The sequence below is a fragment of the Cyanistes caeruleus genome, chromosome 11, assembly GCF_971803275.1.
Source record: "Cyanistes caeruleus chromosome 11, bCyaCae1.hap1.1, whole genome shotgun sequence".
Taxonomy (NCBI): Eukaryota; Metazoa; Chordata; class Aves; order Passeriformes; family Paridae; genus Cyanistes; species Cyanistes caeruleus.
This window is the reverse complement of record NC_141711.1, coordinates 1,885,162-1,904,377: the sequence shown is the minus strand read 5'-3', so window position 1 is coordinate 1,904,377 and position 19,216 is coordinate 1,885,162. Positions and strand designations below refer to the sequence as shown.

The following is a 19,216-nucleotide window of genomic DNA, read 5'->3' as shown; positions in this document are numbered from 1 at the left end:
ATCCTGGGCTCTGGAAAAACGCTGGGTTTAAGTAAACACTCCTTTATAGAGTATGAGCTATTTAAATGGCAAATGGGGAGAGATGAAGAAGCTTGATGTACACATGGTCAAATAAAGTTCTCCAGCAGCTTACTTGATTAATTAAATATTATAATTATTATATTATAACTAATATATTATTAATAAAGTATATTATTATATTATAATTAAATATTATAATTATAATATTATAATAATAAATGATATTCACAATGGATTTTAATTACCTGACAACCTCCCCTCTCTCCCATGTTACTCCTTACCTTCTCTGTCCTGAGCCAGCACAGACTTGGGAGTGAAACTTAATCAGCAAAACCAGGTGAGTTTTGAAACAAATTTAATTTTATTCTTTGCAAATATTTGCAAGCCACAAGATTTGTCAGAAAAGTTGTCCCAAAAGGCAGAGAGAAGGAAGAGTTAAAGCAGAGACTGGGCTACCCCTGGAGCAGTTCACAGAGCAACTAAAGGTGACAAAGAGAGGAACAAATGAACTGCAGCACATCCAAAAAGAGCATTAATAAAAAACAAATGAGTATCTGAAATGTTCCAGATCCAGTGTGCAAGTGGTTCTACTTATTTGTCAAAATGAAACTAAAATAATTGAAAACTTGCCAAGTTACAGGCTCTGACTGGTGTGTTGGTGATGTTGCAATGATGGATTGAAAATGATCAAGTCTGTGCTGTAAACCCTGTGATCCCTCAGTCCTGCCCCCTGGATTCATTAATTCCTGCAGGAAGCTACTCAGCCAATCAATGGGGTAAATGTAGTAAATATTCATAAAATCTGGTTTCCCTTCATTAGCTCTCCTAAGCAGTTGCTGTCCATATTTTTCCAATACTGATGTTCCAAATTTTCCCGAATTCCCACCAACAGTTTTTTCTTCAAGAGAGGAAAGCATAGAAAATATGAACCAATGTAAGGAAAACCATTCCCAACTCCACACCCTGGAGCACTGGATATTCTGATACCTCCCAGTAAAGATGGGATTCACCACCACAGGATTCAACCTGGGAAGTGTCATGGACTCCAATCTAGCAAGCACTGCACAGGTTAAGCACATGGAACAGCATAATCAACAATATAATTTAATTAGTATTAATTTACTCCTGACTTACCTCGATTCTATTAGCTTACATTTGACTATACACACAAAACACCAAAAATACACTTATTCTGGATTCAAACATTGCCATTTTTAACTGAGAATCCAAAAGACTCGGCCAAAACCCCAAAGAACTGAACCTTTAGAAGTTCAGTGACAGCTGAGAAAATCCTTTTGAAATTCCCCAGCCCCCAGTGAATGCTCATCCCAAGGCACGCACTGAGGGTCACAGGAACAACAGACAGGAGGGGCTTTGAGGGGAAAAACAACAAAATAACCGAAATGTACAGCCCAGATGTGTGGTGTGTGCAGGGGTGAGGGAAAGCCAGGCCTGCTTCCAGAGGATTCACCAACACAGAGCATTCCCAGTCTCCCTCTCACACCAGTGCTTTCCAAGCTTATAATGAATTATTATCAACATTCAGAATGTTTGCTGTTGAAAAATGAGAAATTTTCTGTTGAAAATGAGCCATCATCACCCTTCTGGTGGCTCAGAGCCACATCCCAAATTCTACTTTTGACTGCCAAGTCAGGGCACTGCACATGGAATTAAAGGTGTCTAAGAAGAACAGAAGCAGCACAGAGGTAGAAAGTTTCAAATAACTAAACCTGAGTTACACAATTAATCTCTACGTACCTGGCATGACAAATACCCAGCAGCAAGTCCATGGTTTGGGGTGTTTTTCTGCCATGGGAATCAGCTCCTGGTGTGCCAGGCTTGTGATCTGTCCTTGCTACACCTGCCTGAAGCCTGACAGAGAACAAGCAACCAGTGGCTCATGTCTTAAATTTGACTAGTTTTACATCACTGTGAAGGAATTAGGAGTGAATGATAAAAGCTTCACAAGAAAAACAAGTGCTTATGTGCACAAGCACTGAAAATATCTCCACTGCCATCACCAAAGTGCATTCTGAGAAGAAAAAAAACAATAAATCAGTGGCAAAAGCTGCCCCAGTTTGGCACCCAGTTTGTGGAGCACAGACAAAACAAAAAACCAAAGCAAACCAAAAATCTACCAAGAAACCTCCCCTCAAAAAAGCACTGCCTTTACTTCTGTTTTATTTGGAAACTTTTGCTCTTTATAAGGTGATAATGTGAAATTTTACTTTATGATCTGAAAGTGAAAACAAAACAACTAAAAGAGGTTTTTCCTTCCCTTTGTCACAACAAGTACTACTTAAAAATCACCTCAGTGGGGTGTTTTAGAGTCCTTCCCAAACCCCATGGACATTTCCACTACTAAAGAATTCCACTACCAGCAATAGTATTGGGAAGTAATTGAAGCACACTGAACATGATAATGCTGTTTACTCTCTAGGACTGACCTGTGCACTTCTTACCAACAGTTTAAAATTTAAGACTTCTAAAATCAAATGGACTAAAACAGATGAGACAACTTGTAAGAACAGACACTTCCCTACGGGCTCCATCCTGGGAGGCAGCTGCAATTCCAGCTTTTGCACATTCCAGCACTCCAAAACTCTCAGGCTGCTTCTCTCTTCCATGGTTATTCAGCAAAGAGCTGAGAAGCAGCACAAGAAGCAAACCTGGAGGACCTCAGAGTTAGAAACAGGGATTCTCAGCAAACCACGTGTAAGTGTGTTATGGCAAACTCTCCACAGCAGTAACTGCTATCTACCATCTCGGGAATATTGCATAAATCAGACTCTGCTTATTGGGATTTTAGTTGGATTTTAGTTTCCATCCCCCTTCCTTCACTGCAAGTGGCAATTACACAAGTCCAGTCTCAAGTGTGTCCACGTGGATCAGAGATTTCCTGGTGTCCCACGTGGACCTTCACTCCTGGTGTCTCCTGGCACCCCCTCTCCAGGAACAGTCCGGAGCTCCCGAGGAACAGCACGGGGAGCTGGGTGAGCCTGGTTCCCTGGGGATGGGACGTGCTTCCCGGGGTTCCTGGGCTGAGGAAGCAGGGAAGCAGCACAGAGAGGTGCACTGGGGCTGTCACAGGCACAGCAGCGGCGAGCGGCCGCGCTCCGAGTCCTCCCCGTCCCCCTCGGGAATGCGCGGCAGCAGCGCCGAGCGCGTCAGCCCCCAGAACTTGGGAGGGGACAGCTCCTTCCTGGTGGCCGTGAACTTCCAGCCCATGTGGCTCCCGCAGATCCTGCACTGGGCGATGGTCCAGGCGTACCTGCCGAGGGCACAGCAAAGCCTTGGTCAACGAAAAGGCCTTTGGAAAATGCTTCAGCAGCTGACAATCCCTAAATTGAGTTTGGGTGACAATCCCAAACTGGGTTTGGGTGACAATCCCAGCTGGGTTTGGGTGACAATCCCCAAGTGGGTTTAGGTGACAATCCCAAACTGGGTTTGGGTGACAATCCCAGCTGGGTTTGGGTGACAATCCCAAACTGGATTTGCAAAGAATCCCCAGGAATCCAGTGCCCAGCTCCCATCTAAAACTGATCTTCAAAAAATAAAGCAAGAAGCCCCACAAACATCCCAGCCCCAAAGCTGTGTCTTGCCTCTTCAAAGAGAGGAAGCAACCAAAGCTCATTATTGTCCCAGGTTCCAGCAGTAAGAAATGCTGAGAGCCCTAAAGAGGGTTCAGAAAACTTCTCAGAGTAAATTATTTAATGGGAATGAAAGTGGTTTTTGCCTTGCTCCTCAAATAACAGGGAATTATTTGCACTTCCCACAGCAGCAGAGCTTTTCTCTAACAGTTTTATGAGGTAGAACATGAATATTTCAAAGGCATAACAGAAAAGCTGAGAAAACACAAAAGCACGAGCAATATTAACTCCAGATATTAAAAGTCTCAAATTTTCTTTAGGGAATGTTACAACATGTGACAGAAATGCCAGACTTCCTCCAAGTATTTGCTGAGTTCTCTGTGATATTCCAGGAAAAATACCCTGGATGCAAGACCTGTTATTATTAAGCAAACTTCCACATTGTAACACTTAATTCTGTTGCCATCTCAGAGAGGCAGACTTGCTATTAATTGTTACTAAAATAAAATCAAAGATAATCAGATCAATACAAATGTTACTAGTTTTTAATTTCATGAAACATTTAGTCAGGTTTTATATATAAAAATGTATTTATATATAAATTATTTATAAATAATATATTATTTATAAATTATTATAATTTATAAAATTATATATAAAAATGTAGTAGACTAAATGCATTTATATATTCTGGTTTTCATTTGCACTAAAGCTGTGTGGAAAAAAAAAATCTGAAATCAGTTTTAAACTTTAAACAAAACTACACACAAAGAAATTACCAGACAAATTGGTTTAAACAGTTTCAATTCTAGACTATGTTTCAAAATCTTAATATTTCCCTATTTAAAAAATATTAAATTCTGCACAGTTTTACATGATTTTTCCATTTTAATCTGTATTTTGAGCAAGACTAAATTCACTTCCTTAGTTTTTACATGAGGGAAATGATGACATATGCCTAAGAAACTCAATATTTACTATTTCAGCTTTCCAGAAATAGCCAGTTTGGGTGATTTTCTAATAAAAATGTTGCTGTTCTTACCCAGGGAACCAGCTGTGCTCTGTGGAGGGCCGTCCACTGAGACTCAGGTTGCAGGCTTTATATACAGTGAGGGTTTCATGGATGTATCCATGGGGATTCACATAGGCTGCCATGGGCCCACACAAAGATAAGCTACAACACACAAGGAAATTGATCAGAATGCAAGGAAAAATAATTAAAAAAGAAAAAAAAACAACAAAAAAAATCTCAAAAGGTGGCAAATGTAAACAGAGAAAAAACTGCCAGCTAAGTTTGAAATATTTCAACAGAGCATAAAAACCCACTTTTTGTAGGTGGGAAAAAAAGTACCTTGAATTATACAACTAAAAACTGAAAGAAAATAGATGCTAATTTAAAATATCATTGCTCAAATCTGCTTAGAAGTGCAGGGAAGTACACGATAAGACTCATCCTGTGTGTTACTTTAAACAGCAAGTTCCAAGAAATGCAAGGAAAATGTAACTTTAAAAGTAAGGAAAACGTTCATTTATTGCACCAACGTCTCAGCATCTTCTGTTAAAAGTTCATCATATTGACAGAGCAGGAATTGTGGTGTCTGCAATCCATTATTTGATTAGAAGATAAGAAATGGCTTTTAATTACCCCATCAGCTCCTTATCACACTGATAAAGAAGAACTGTGGGGAGACTTTGTTAACCCAAACCATCTTTTAACCTTCCCATTATCAGAGGGGATGGGCTGATGGGAGTTAATCAAGATTAAAAGCAGTGACAAGGCTGACAGAAGCAGCAATTATATGGGAAATGTAATCATTGTTAAACATGGGAGATATTGTATAGGGCAAACAGAGAACAGGTTTGAATAACCTATTATTTAAGAAATAACCTTTAATTCTTCAAAGAAAAACGGAATCACAACATTTCATGGCTTAAATAGAAACCTTCCCTGTATGCCAACATCCTGGGAGTCTCTTTATATCCCCTAATTAGTGCATTAATTTGCTCTTGTGTCTGTTGACACAGAAATTAAGTGCTGAGAAATAAAATGTGGGATATTAAAAACTTTATCCAGAAATACCAGGATGAGAAAGTGTTTATGCAACACATTTATATTTCAAATTGTTCAGTGAAAGGTTCTGGGGGTGTGGCACAACACCAATTTCTGTTCCAATATGCCTGGAAAAGCTGAGATTTCATAACTTTTTATTAAAAAAGCTCAAATATAAACTCTCTATAAATATTTACTTAAATTTTATTGGAGCCATGGCAAACCCAGCAGTTTTAAAACTTAACCCAGCTTAATCTGCTTTGCTGTGCCCGTGTTTCTGACCAAGGAGCTGCCCAATATGAAGAATAATAAATTCACCTGAATATTTCATTCTTGGTAGTTATTTCTGTGTCTTGGCATTGCTTACAACAGAGAGATGTGCACTGGGAAAGAGAAACAAAGAAGATAATTTCATTAATTTCCAGATGCTTGTCAGCAGTGGGAAATAATAAAAATGTCTCTCCCTTTCCATCAGAACAGACTTTGGACCAACTGTTTTGTTCATCTGAGCAGCAGTCACTGATGTGGGATATTTTTTCTATGCATTTTATTTAGTTAGACATTAATTATTATCTAAAAGACATAACAATTTCCATATCTTTTCCTCACAAAAAGATCCACACACAGAGAATTAGATCTGACTCCATGAAGATAATAAATGAGCCAACCTTTTAAGGTCTCTAAAGGCTAATTTAGAAAAAACAACCTTTGCTCTTCTGCAATACAGCACAGAAAAGGCAAATGAGACAAATGCAATCATTAAGTCTTTCTTAAATTTGAGGGTACTGTAGATCAATGGGTTTAATTTCCTCATAAAAAATAGGTAAAACATATTGATCTCCCTCCTGGAGATTATAACAGATTAATCCATCTTCTACAATTTCTACAAAGTAGAACTAAACAATTCATCACTGACACTGCCCAGAAAAGAAGCATTTAAATCAGCTCAGCACAACACTCCCGTTGGTTTTCAGGATGTGCATTACTTCTTTTTAAGGGTAATGCCTGTGAAACTCCCCCCAAAATGAGCCACAGGATTTTGGAATAAAATGCTGCACCCAAGAACAGCTCTCTTAAAACCCAGAGTTTGTGTTTCTGAGCCCCCTGAGCTGCTCTCTGCTGTGACACCATGCACTCCAATTGCTCTTTTCTCTCTCCTTTGCTGCCTTCAGAGGTTTTTGTTGGATTTCAGCTGCTCCAGATCCTTTCCTGGAGGTGCCACTGGTCCTTGCCCCACTCTGCTCGCTGGAGATGAGCAAGGACAAGAGCTCTACTACCCAGATCCTCTTCATCTCCCCTTGGAGCTCCCCTGGCCTCTCTCTCCTGCCAGGGACCTTTCTTTGAAACACCCTCACTCACAGACTTATCCAATGCTCACACAGCACCAGAGTCCAATGTAGCCACTGTTTCATTCCTCCACTTCCAAAGCTCTCTAATGCCTGCAATTAACACTCCCAAGTGGAACTCACACTGGGACACCTGGGAGTCAGGAGCATTCCTTAAAATAAGCACTGCTAACCAGGTTAGCACCAGGGAAAGCTGATAAAGGTCCAGTATAATTCTCTGGTATAAGAGAGAAAGGAAAATGGATCAGCTCTCAGGATCAGTTTTATTATTGGCATCTACATCCTGAACAAGACAGGCCTTCCTAAAGAACTCTGGCTTTGGAAAAAAAAAATGCTGCTAAATAAACTGTAAAAAGTCATAATGCACTCCTCATTCTGACACATTTAAACACATTTATAGAGCAAAATGTCACATTATGATGAAGAAAACACCTTTTGGGTATAGGCTAAAAAGCAACTTTAACTTGAATTTATGAGGGTAACTTAAGTTTTCCTGTTTCTATAGAAAATATATAATTACTGAACATGAACAGTTCTCAGTAGCACTTGAGTATCTGGCTGTTTTCAGAGTTTCAACTCAGAAAAGACAAGTGAAATTTAGTCTGATTATAGCCTCAGGCAAAAACCTGCCCATTTTGTCTCAGAATATGGAAGAGATGTTTTCTGTCTCCTTTCTTTAAATTTCTGGTGCATGATTTAGGAAAGAGGATCACTATTAAAATGACATTCTGGGTCTCTCTTCCCCAGAAACAGGCAAGAATTTAATGACAGTAATTGTTAGGCAAATAGGTAAAATTCCCACTGCTCTGTATCCATTAGTATCTAAATAACACAGTACTGTTATTTAGAAAATATAAATCATTACAAAGAACCGTACTACACAAAAATAGAACATTTAGAACATTACAAGGCCAGGGCAATGGAAAGAAGGGAAGGAAAACAAGTTTTTGAACATCTTAACAAGGAATTGCCTAAGAAATAAATATGTCTTTCACAAAAAAAAAAGTCTGTTTAGTCAAATCTTTAGCTTTATGCTCAATATTAAGAAGATTTTGCTACAAAATCCACAAATTTCCATGGCAAAATGATTGTGGTTTTAGTGTGTGGCTGTGATGGTTGTTAACAACACTGGACTTCTAGCACCACCTCTTGGCTAAGAAAGTGCTGTGCCAGACTGAAATACTTCTAAAAAAAGGAGATTGATATTATATTTTTTACTATATGTTATAATATATTATTACTATATATTATATTATTATTTGTTATTATATATTTCTTGCTTGCTGCCAAACTTTTTATTAAAAATCCAGCACTGAGACATCCTTTTCCTTTTGAACAAACTTATTAAGAAAGAACAGAACACCCAAATTCATTCTCTGGAAGGATTAGCTGGAAATTCCATAATTTCTCAAAGAATTGCAACAGTCACTCCAAATTTTTTGGTAATTTGATGGCAAAGAAAGAAGAACTACTCACTTTGTTCATGATATCTAACTCACAACGAAGCCTCTGCACAGCACTGCCTATTTGGAGCAACTGGATACGTAAAGCATCATCAATGGGCAGGCAGGCAGCAACTCTGTAAGAAAAATCTAGAAATGAGAAAGCAGCAGGTCTGTTAGAATTAACAGAGAAATAAATCCAATTATTTCTATTTACTGTACTACAGGTAATTATCTAAGCTGTGGTCTCTTAAGAAATTAAAAAAAATTAAAAATTAAAAATGTGGGTTCATAAAACCTCGTACCTATTGGGTTTGATGGGAGAGATTCGTCTTTAAGGTTTTCATCCCACTCATGGAGCTGCCTCTTGACTCTTTCCATCAAGGTTTCCTTTTGTTAGAAGAAAAGCCTAATTTAAATACACAGGTATTGATGTTTTCTTAGGAAAAAAAAATAAAAGGGAAGGAAAATGTAGAGTAAGCTCTTTTCCCTAAGTGGACAGTAGCTTTTAATTACAGAATAATTAAAGAATCACTTTGTACCTATGTAATTTTAACTGGTTTTGCTCTGAGACAACACAGCAGGAACCAGAATCTCTCCCAGACACTTGCTCTAGGAAGGAGGGAACAACCACAGAGGAAAAGCCCTTCCTGATCTTTTCACACTACATTGAATATAAAATGCTTTAAAATGGAAATTATGAGCCAACAAAATGAAAGCTTTTATATTATCCCATATTTAGATATTACAACTATAAGGCTCACTGCAGGTTATTTGATTTCAGGGTGAACTTACAGCATCATAGAGGGAGTAGAGCCAGGGGGGCCAAGATGTCAAACTTGCACAGTGGAACTTCCTCTGAAACCAAACCCACAAATATTTATTCTTTAACAAAAGCAGATTTTAGGGACAGGGGTCTTTTTAAAAAAATAAAAAAGGGGAGACAGACCTGATTATTTAAAGAGACAAGAAATTATCCCCATCAGGACCAGCACTTCACTGTGAAGCTTCCAAACCCACTTTCAAATACACTGAGGACTAAACCTTCTGAACAGGACAATACATGGATTTTGTCACAAAACCTGTCTCTGCATTAGAGGGGTTTCTGATGTTTAGTAATAAAAAATTATATCTTTCAAAAGGGTACCTATCTGAAATGGAGACAGTTCAAAATTTAAGTGCTATTAACAGTGCATCTGTTCCTAACTCTCCACCAGCTGTCCCTGGAACCACCAAAATTCCACCAGTGTAATGTTACTTGTTTAATTAACCAATTTTCTCCAGTGATTTCTGAATACAGAAGTTCAGAGCTTTAGTTAATAGAAGCCTAAAAAGCAGCACACAACATAACTACATTGCTTTGCAAAAGAGGAGCTCATATTGCACTGCAAATATGTACAAATTCAATTTTAATCTCCCCCTTGAGGGCAACCCTCCTCATTTACAAATTACACAGTAGAGAGATGGAGGTCAACAGGACAATTACCCTGCTCTGGATCTGCATCCCAGGTTTGTCCTACAGTGGGTTCACTTCATTGCAGCTTCACCTGACAGAATGAGCCTTGGAAAGGGATTTCCACCCCACAGCTCAGTGTTTCTGGGCTCATTAATTCACATGAACTTGGTCAGGATCTCTGAGAATCAAGAGCTCTTTGGTATCAGTGGAGTTTTTTTATTTGATTTTCAGGGTACAACAGTCCAAAACCATTGAAGAAAAAAGCAAATCCAATCATGAGTCAAGTTATACAGGACTCTGCATTAATTTCTGGAGGTAGTTCCAAAGATCTCTACAGAGGCAGAAGATTTCAAGGTAGCTTCTCTTGTGTCAACGAAACAATGGAGTAAATAATAAATACAGATATCAACTGGCACAGGGTGCCCAGAGAGGTTGTGGATTCCCCATCCTTGGAAGGCCAGGCTGGACAGGACTTGGAGAAACCTGGGATAGTGGAAGGTGTCCCTGCCCATGGGATGGATGGGCTTCAAGGACCATTCCAACCCAAACCATTGTGTGATTCCATGAAAAGCAGGAGGTTGGAATCTGCCTTCCCTGTTGTACCCCCTCCTCTACACATGGAATTGGATACTGATTCTCAAGGTGCCATCAGAAATTAAGACAAAAAAATTAAAAAAAAAACAAAATAACCAAAGTTGTAGAACAACTTCTCACCTTTTGGTACTTCTGCCACCACTGGCGGATGGCTCTGTCCTGCCAGGAGGTGGGTTTGGAAGAGGGAATCACGTGGCACCTGCTGAGAGACTGCAGCTGCACTGCTGACATGGTGGGAGGCAGCACTCGTTCAGGCAGGATTTGTACTTTAGCCTGCTGGATTCTGAGAAAGGAAACAAGAACATGCAGTGTACATATATTTTTTAAATGTTTTTTCAAATACATGCATTTAAAAAAATGGATTTTACTGCTTATGGGAATACAGGCTGGTGCAATGGATTAATCACTCCCCAGTACTAGAGAATTTAAACAACAACCCATTCCATCAGAAATTCCTTTTATTTTAGAGCACTGTAGATCAGTTGGGATTGTGGTGGACAGAAATACAGACACATTGGCAGTGGCAACACAGCTCAACATTGCACAGTCTCAGCACTTAGAGATTTAGATTTTTGTCTCCTCAAGTTACTTTTGGTATAAATAATCAGCTCTTCCATCTCAATGCCTCAGTTTAGCTGAAATGCATTTTGCTATCTTCAAACCACAAAAGCCTCTGTGCTCAGCTAGAGGTCAGAATCAGCAGAAATAGGATACAGACTCTGATCAGATTTTAATATCCCAGCATCAAAGGTCACCTCTTCAACAAAGACCTCAGCATATGTTATGAGGCTACTAAGAATGCTGTCCAGCAGGAAAGACTTCATGTTTCATCAGGCTTATGCAGCAGAAATTCTGAAATACTGAGGGGTGTGTCATTACAAATTCCAAATTTTCTCACAGGGACAGCACTGAACTGGTAACTTACAATAAATTGTAAGATTATGTTGTGCCAAAAGCACTCAGGAATCAGAAATGCCAAGAATTATGGAAATGCTCTTCTTGCTAAGGAGCTCTGGGCAGTGAATTCCCAGTAACAAAGCTGCTGTGCTGCAGTTGTCCAGGCACTGCCACCATGTGTCCAAGCAGGGCTTTTCCCAAGCTCCAACATTCAGAGTCTGTTATTTGGAGCCAAATGTCAGAGAGCAAACAGCACAGGTATTCTTCATTTCTTCAGCTGCAGGTCACAAAACCACAGAAATGCTGCTCCCAGGCCTCTTTCTAAAGCAATGCCACTATGCTCAATTGCAGGATACAGGGGAGTAGCTCTAGATTTACAGATTTGGAGAGTAATACTCCACAAGCCTTGCAGAAAACACTACAGAAGCTCTAGCAATTGTGCTAAGAATTGTCACATGCTCCCAGATCAATGCTGGAGCCTGGACCTCTGGCCAGTGGCACTGCCATGCTGCAGGGCAGGCTGCCAAGGACTTGAAAATGAGGGAAGGTTCAGCATATTCTCACTGAATATTCAGGATCTTGATAACTTTTAGAAATGGAAAAAGGCATTAATCACATAATATGATAAAACCAGTCAGAAGAGCCTCTAAATATCACAGTAATCAAACTGGAATACAGAAAATAAGAGAGTACTTCTATCAAAGTTGACTTGAGTACAGAATTAACTGCATCATTTTCTTACCCATCTGACTGTGTTCGTATTTCAAGCACCTTGAACCTCTGTCTTCCTATTGCTTTCACCTTGACAGTTTCAACTCCGTACTCCTGCTCTTCTCTGTAGGCATAGATTTCTGCTGTCGTTCCAAAATGTGCTTCCCTCTCATGTGCATTACTAAAAGTAACAGAATTGAAGATAAATTAAATTAATTACCTCCCTCCAAACAGCACTGCTCATTCAGACTCCAGTCTGCACTGACTACATGATTGGTCTGATAAAAAAAAGCAATTTTTGGTGAAATATCTTTAACTAATCACAATAATATTTTTCTATTATAAAGCAACTTCTATTGTTTTGGTTGGTTGGGGTTTTTTTCCAGGTGACTTGGTTTTAGTTTAGGGTCTAGATGTGACATTCTGGGAGCACAGGGATCACCAGCATTTCAAATGCAGACACTGAAAGCATCAACACTCTTCAGATTGACTTCGTAACAGGAACTGTTCCCACCTCCCACACAATTAATCCATAGTAAATTGCAGAGTGAAGAGGGAGGAACATTCCCAACTTCTTCTGGCACTGATCAGCTTTCCTCTTTTCCACTTTTCTATCACCTCCTGTCTCTCAACTCTACTGTGAAACATTTGCCAGTGCTTGTTAATTCACACACAAAACAAGCAACAATACAGCTCTCAAAACAAGAATGTGACTTTTACATTTCAGGTCAAGGCTTATTCTTTAACAAGATGGAACAAACAGTTACTGAAATGAAGAGGATGCTCAAACAAGGAAGCAGATCAGCACTTGCTGTTTCTCCACACAAACACATGATGCTGTCAAGCACCTACACTGCCATTGACAATTTTTGCTAAACAATTTCAGCTTGTTATCGAGCACAGAACTGACGCAACCATCTGCTTTTGCTTTAGTATCCACAGAAACTGCGCTAAAAACATGCTGCACACACCAGCAACCCGCCCGTGGCTTTTACCTGTATGCAAGGACAGCAAAGGTTCTGTCTTTCTGAATTAAATTCCGCACCATGCTAACCTCTTGGGGGCGGAAGAGCTGCAGCGGCAGCGTCTGCCCGGGGATCAGCATCACCATCACCCGGGGCAGCACGGGGATCACCTGGCAGCTGTCGTCATCGTGCACTGTCCTCCCGTGGAACTCCTCCATGTCCGAGCCCAGGTACTGCCAACGGCAAGGAGGGACACTCAGGAAGGGCTGGGAGCTCAGGGAGGACACGGACACCACGGTGAGCACAGGGATGGAGCTGCTCTGCTGGGAGGTTGGGGGTGTTCAGCCTGGAGAAGGCTCCAGGGTGATCTAAGGATCTAAAGGAGCTACAGGAAAGATGGACAGAGACTCTTCCCAAACCATGGAGTGCCAGGATACAGGGAATGGCTTCCCACTGCCAGAGGGCAGGGTTGGATGGGGCATTGGGCAGGAATTGTTCCCTGTGAGGGTGGGCAGGCCCTGGCAGAGGTGCCCAGAGCAGCTGGGGCTGCCCCTGGATCCCTGGCAGTGCCCAAAGCCAGGTTGGACAGGGCTTGGAGGTGCCTGGGACAATGGAAGGTGTCCCTTCCCAGGGGGTGCAACTGGTGCCCTTCAAGGTTTTTCCAACCCAAACCACTCTATGATCTTATGATTCTGTGAAAATAAATCTAAATTTGTGGCTTAACAACATAACAATAAAACTATACAGACCCCATTCAAATCCCTTCAGGATATATTTAATGGACAACATATAAAAACATACCATATGTGATGTGGGCAAACTGGTATCAAAATTAATGATGTTTGGCTTCTCAGCTTCTTTACTGTCTTGGTCCTCCACTTCCATTTCATTGTCATCCTCTTCCTCACTCTCTACTGAGAAGCACATAAAGAACATTGTGTAGAAATCAATCAGCAAAGACTGAGATACTGAGAAAAACCTGAGAATCAGGGAAATGCATTCAATATTCCCAGGCTACAGCCTTGCACAGGGAAATAAACTGCAGGAAAATCATTTTCTTGCTGTTACAGCAGAATCATCACTCTATAGAAAGGGTCAAAAGCTGGTAATTTGTTTCTGAAAGGCTAAAGAACAACTTTCCTTGGAAGAAAATAATAAACAAAGGCTGTCAGTTCAGGTTTTCACTACAGTGGTACTTCCTTATCTCAGCTCTAAAGGTTTTCTGTCTGCACACCAGGATGCCAGATAACTTCATTCTTTGTAGGATGCTGAGTAAAGTGTCTGAAGCTGCACAAACCTCAACAATCAAACTGCAAGTGAGTAAGAAGCAATGGGACACTCCTGATTCATGCAGAGACTCTTGCTGGTTTTTTAGACAATTTAATTGCTGTCAGCCTCTGTCTGCTGTGTGTACACCAAACACAAACCCAGCAAAGGCAGCTCCTGAGGAAGCAAATCACAAGACTCCAAGGGATTTCAGATACAAAATACTATTTAAAAACTACTGCATGCTTCCCATTTCTCAGCCAATCCTAAAGTAATTTTCAGGCAAGAGGACAATTAAATTATCTGTCATTGCATTAACTGACCCTATTTCTTTGAACACAAACATTATTTATACACCATGTTATGTCTAAACTACATGTTAGCATAAACCAGTCTCCAGGACTCTTACACCAAGAGCTGCTGGGTAATGGATAATCCCAGTGGTGCTGAAAAACATCATTTACACCTTGAAAACTATTACAAGATGTAAAAAAAAGATTTTTACAATAGTCTGTCTAGTTGCCCACCTCTGCAATTAATATCTTCTTAAAAAATAATCCAGAGTTGAAAATGTAAAAGGTGGAAGGGTTCTCTCATTCTGAAGGGCTCTGCAGGGAAATCTCAAAACAGAAAGATGCTGCAGAAGCAAAGAATTTTCCTTCAGAAATGGAGCACCACTAATTTCACTATTTCTGAGAGTGGGAGGACAAGAGAACAGTGAAGAAGACATTAAAAGCTGATTTTAGAGAACCTTTTTTTTCCCCTCTTTGGCCTCCAGGCACATTTGTTAATTGCTCCTACAAAATGTTTAGTCACTGGTCTGATTTCTGCTTCACCTCACATATGTTTTTTTTAAATAGTTCATAGTTTACAGAACCTGCTCTTACAGATCCATCCTATATTGAATTTATCTCAGCAAGAAATGATCCAGCACAACAGGAAAGGAGGTTACAGATTCTCTTTGGTATTGTACCTAATTACAGTCCTTTCAGCAATGAGACACCATCTGCCTAATGACTGTTAAAAATACCCCATGTCTATATGAAATTTCAATTAGCAACCCTAACCATGAACTATTACAAAATGTTTAGGATTTCCAAAACAGCCATTACTTTGCTTAGTTTGATGGAGGGGAAGACCAGGAAGTTTTTGTTTGGTTCTTAGACATCACTGCAGGATAGGGGAGGGGAAGAAAAAACCAAATTCTGATTTTTCCATGTGCTCCCATCCAGCTGCATCCATCATTAACAGTTTTAACAGGGAAAGGTCGTCCCACTTGTTTTTCTGAACGCAGAAGGAATTAGCAGCAGTTGATTGGAAAGAATTGTGCCCTGCAAACTTTTGCTGGCCGTTGCCAAAAGCGCACAGTGGCTGCTGTGTGGTGGTGGTGGCTGAGGACGATGACTCATTTCACTGCAGCAGCACCAGCCAGCCCGAAACACAGAAAACCCCGGCGCCTTCCCTCTCCTCCTCCCTCCCAGCTGGCAAAACAAGCTGAAGCTTTTACACCCCCAACTACTGCCTTTAAAATCCGGGATTAGCAGCACCTCCAGCACACAGAAAGGGGGAAAAGCGAGCGCTGAAGGCTCCCCTGTGTAACAAAAATCACATTTCCCTCACATTGGTTTGCTAACACAACCCAATCCACTCTCAATGCCTTCGTGCAGAAATGAGCAAATATGAACCTCATTAAAGGAAAAGGGGCAAGGTTATATATAGGTCTTGTTAAGGTTATATTAAGTCTGTATTTCCTAAATATTTGGGAAGCAGCTTATATTAATGTTGTATTTCCTAAAACATTCAGGAAATAACTTATTAATGTGATATTAAAGCTGTATTTCCTAAAATATCCAAGAAAATTGCTTATATTACAGTGATATTAAGGCTGTATTTCCTAAAACATTCAGGAAATAATTTCTTATTATTTAAAACGTACAGGCCTAAAGAGCTCACAGTCAGGGGAAATGACACAGGTTCCTGGCAGGATTTCCTGCTCCCTTCTCCCCTCAATGCTTATTCTGAAATAATGCTTCTTTCCAGTTAAGCACAAGCTGCCTCCCCAGCCATTCGATCTCCTGTCAGTGTGAAGGCACCATGTGAAGAAAACCACATTATTATGCAATAATTATGCAATAATTCCCTGGGTGAGGAATTGCACTGGTGTGTGTGACAGATAAGCAGGGCAGTACATGGGATCCAGCACTGCTCTGCATCCAGCCCCGAGCACCTCTGCTTCCCTGCTTATTTTCACTGCAAAATAGAGCAGTAATTTCCTAAAACAACGCAGGTTTTTCCTCAGGCTCTGGGTTTCACAGAGGTCTTAATGCACAGAGAAGCGCTTGCTTTGCCCACTCTGGTGGAAACCACCTCGGCTGCCCCAAACACCTCGTGTGGATGTTCGCACATCCACAGCCCCAGTGGAACATTCACGGCCTGCATGGAACATTCACGGCCCCAATGGAACATTCACGGCCTCCATGGATTTGGAGGAGCCCAGGAGCAGAGGCCGCAGGAGCCCGCGGGCCAAGGCTCGCCCTCCGCCGCTTTGCACCGACCGGGAGCGCCCGCAGCTCCGCCGGCCCTCAGCGCTCGCCACACCGCCCGGGGGCTCTCCCCGCCTTCCCTTCGCTTCCCTTTCCCTTTCCTCTTCCTCTTCTCCTCTCCGCCTCCGCTTGCTTCCTTCCTTCCCTTTTCCTTTTCCCCTTCCCCGCCCCGCCCGCCGAGCCCCGGCCCGGCGCGTCCCCCGCGGTGCCCCCGGCCCGGCCCTGCCCTCACCGGGCACCAGCTGGAGGTGGTTCCCCATGTTATCTCGGGGCTCTCCGCCTCGCTCCTCGGCGGCCATCGCTGTTTACCCGGAGAGCAGCCTGGGAAGGCGCCGGGGCGGGCAGGAGGCGGGCGGAGGAGGAGCCGGAGGCAGCCGGAGCAGGGCCGGGAGCCGCGGGCTCCGGTGGGCCTGGGGCGCTGAGGGACCGCGGGCCCTGAGGGACCGAGGGCTCAGCGGGGCCGTGGGCTCTGAGGAACCGAGGGATCTGCAGGACGGAGGGCTCTGCAGGACCGAAGGATCTGAGGAACCGAGGGATCTGCAGGACCGAGGGATCTGCGGGCCGAGGGCTCCGTTCTCAGCCCCGGGGCTCGCACCCACCGTGGGGGCCCAGGGTGGAGCCGCCCGGTCCCCAAAGCGCTCTGTTACAAACCACAATATAATATTGCCTTTCGCATTTATGGATTAGCTTTTGCGTGTTATTATTGTTAATCACAAAGTTGTTGATATGGCACAGTTTATGTTTCCTTTTCACTGCATTTTGGTATGGTATAATCTGACTTTATGTACACACCGTATAACTTATAGTAAATAGTAATTTTATAAATGCATTATGTCTTAGTCTGTTGCTTAATATTAAAATAGAGACTATGTGATGTTAAAATGCTTTCATGTAACTAACTCAGAGAATGGTGTAAGATAATTAATTAGTTCCTCGCATTTGTAGACTGAGTTGTAACAGTGACAAAAACCAGAACCCAATTTACTGACCCCTCGTTATCACAGAGTATAAAAACAACATGATAGAACCACAAGAAGAAATAAAATATATTTGTTTTATCTAAAAGATGGCATGAAGACAAGTCAAAGGTTAAAACCAAGCAAAAAACATCTAATCTCAAAGGAATGTTTAAATATGTATGAACTCTTAGGAATATGCATGTACCCCCTGTAATGTTAAAGAGAACATTGTTTTAAGCTAAGGGTGTGCTTTTGGCAGACAGACAAGCACCCCAGCTCTGGATTTTATCCCTTTTATCCCCTATTAAACTTTTATAAATTTTAAAGAGTGAACTTTGTTATTCACAGCTCCATGACCAGACCCGGCTGTGGGCATGGTAGAGGGGCTGTTAAATCCATGATGGGTTAAACCTCATGGGTAAATGGCTTAAGAAGAAATGAAACACAATAGATAACAAGATATATAACTAAACACAAGATATAAATCTACCAGCACAAGAGACTTGGAGAGGGTACAGGGAAAGGCCAGGGAGGGGCTGAGGGCACTGGAGCATCTCTGCTGTGAGGGAAGGCTGAGCTGGGGTTCTTTGACCCCGAGAAGAGATGGCTGGAAGGGGATTTTATCTGTGCACACAAATTTTAGTAATTTAGTTATTAAATACATTAGTTACAGTGCCAAGAGGACAGAGCTAGGCTCCTCTTGATGGTGCCCAGCGATGGCACAAGAGGAAGAGGCAGAAACTGATGCCCAGAAATTCCACCTGGACGTGAGGAAAAACTTCCCTGTGCAGTGACTGAGATGCTCAGAAATGGTGTGGAGACTCCTCCGTGGGAATATCCCAAACACAATCCTGTGCCCTGTGCTCCTGAAACTCGTCAGCAGAGTCCTGTCCTGGTGTGAGGTTGGTGGCAGCACCAAAAGCAGTTCACGGGATGCAAACCCGGCTGATACAACCCAAAAAGTTTGATGCAGCTGCCTCTGCACTGCCCAACTCTCACACAAACTCCGTCTCAAAATTTATTATCATTTCTGTCCCCTTTAAAAACCTCTCCAAAAAGCCATATCAGGGCTCTGGGCTTTCTCACTATTAAAATGTTATATTTTTATTGCTGAAATTCTTCTTGCATTCTTTATTACAAATCACTAAACCCATGCGGTGCTCCTGAGCATTTCACAATTTCTCTATCTCAGCCCTGTTTGTTGTTTTCTCCCTAAAAAGGCTTTTTTTTTTGTTTTTCTGAGAAAAATTCTGCACTTTCTGCTTTTCTCTTCAGTACCTCCCATTTCAGCTCAGCAATAATATTCTCCCTGCATCAGTGGCAGAGCAAACCAATGATTAGCCAGCAAGCCAAACACTAATTTTCATATTTATTTT

At 41.5% G+C, this 19,216-nt stretch overlaps 1 protein-coding gene across 4 annotated transcripts; it reads right to left on the bottom strand.

Moving 5' to 3' along the window:
- Positions 1-359: 359 nt before the first annotated feature.
- Positions 360-17,513, bottom strand: CRBN (cereblon). Of its 4 annotated transcripts, none has more exons than XM_086846902.1 (11): positions 17,114-17,513; positions 13,874-13,986; positions 13,103-13,305; positions 12,139-12,288; positions 10,620-10,782; positions 9,245-9,307; positions 8,755-8,839; positions 8,484-8,599; positions 5,980-6,044; positions 4,654-4,785; positions 360-3,292 (listed from the first exon to the last, which is right to left on the bottom strand). In XM_086846902.1, the coding sequence occupies exons 1-11, from the start codon at positions 17,178-17,180 to the stop codon at positions 3,106-3,108; spliced, it is 1,344 nt and encodes a 447-aa protein (XP_086703028.1). In that variant the 5' UTR covers positions 17,181-17,513; the 3' UTR covers positions 360-3,105. The 4 variants fall into 4 exon arrangements, with proteins under 4 accessions (XP_086703028.1, XP_086703029.1, XP_023790860.1 ...); XM_086846903.1 differs by having other exon boundaries at positions 13,874-13,983; positions 17,114-17,506; XM_023935092.2 differs by lacking the exon at positions 17,114-17,513 and adding an exon at positions 16,275-16,904.
- Positions 17,514-19,216: the final 1,703 nt, after the last annotated feature.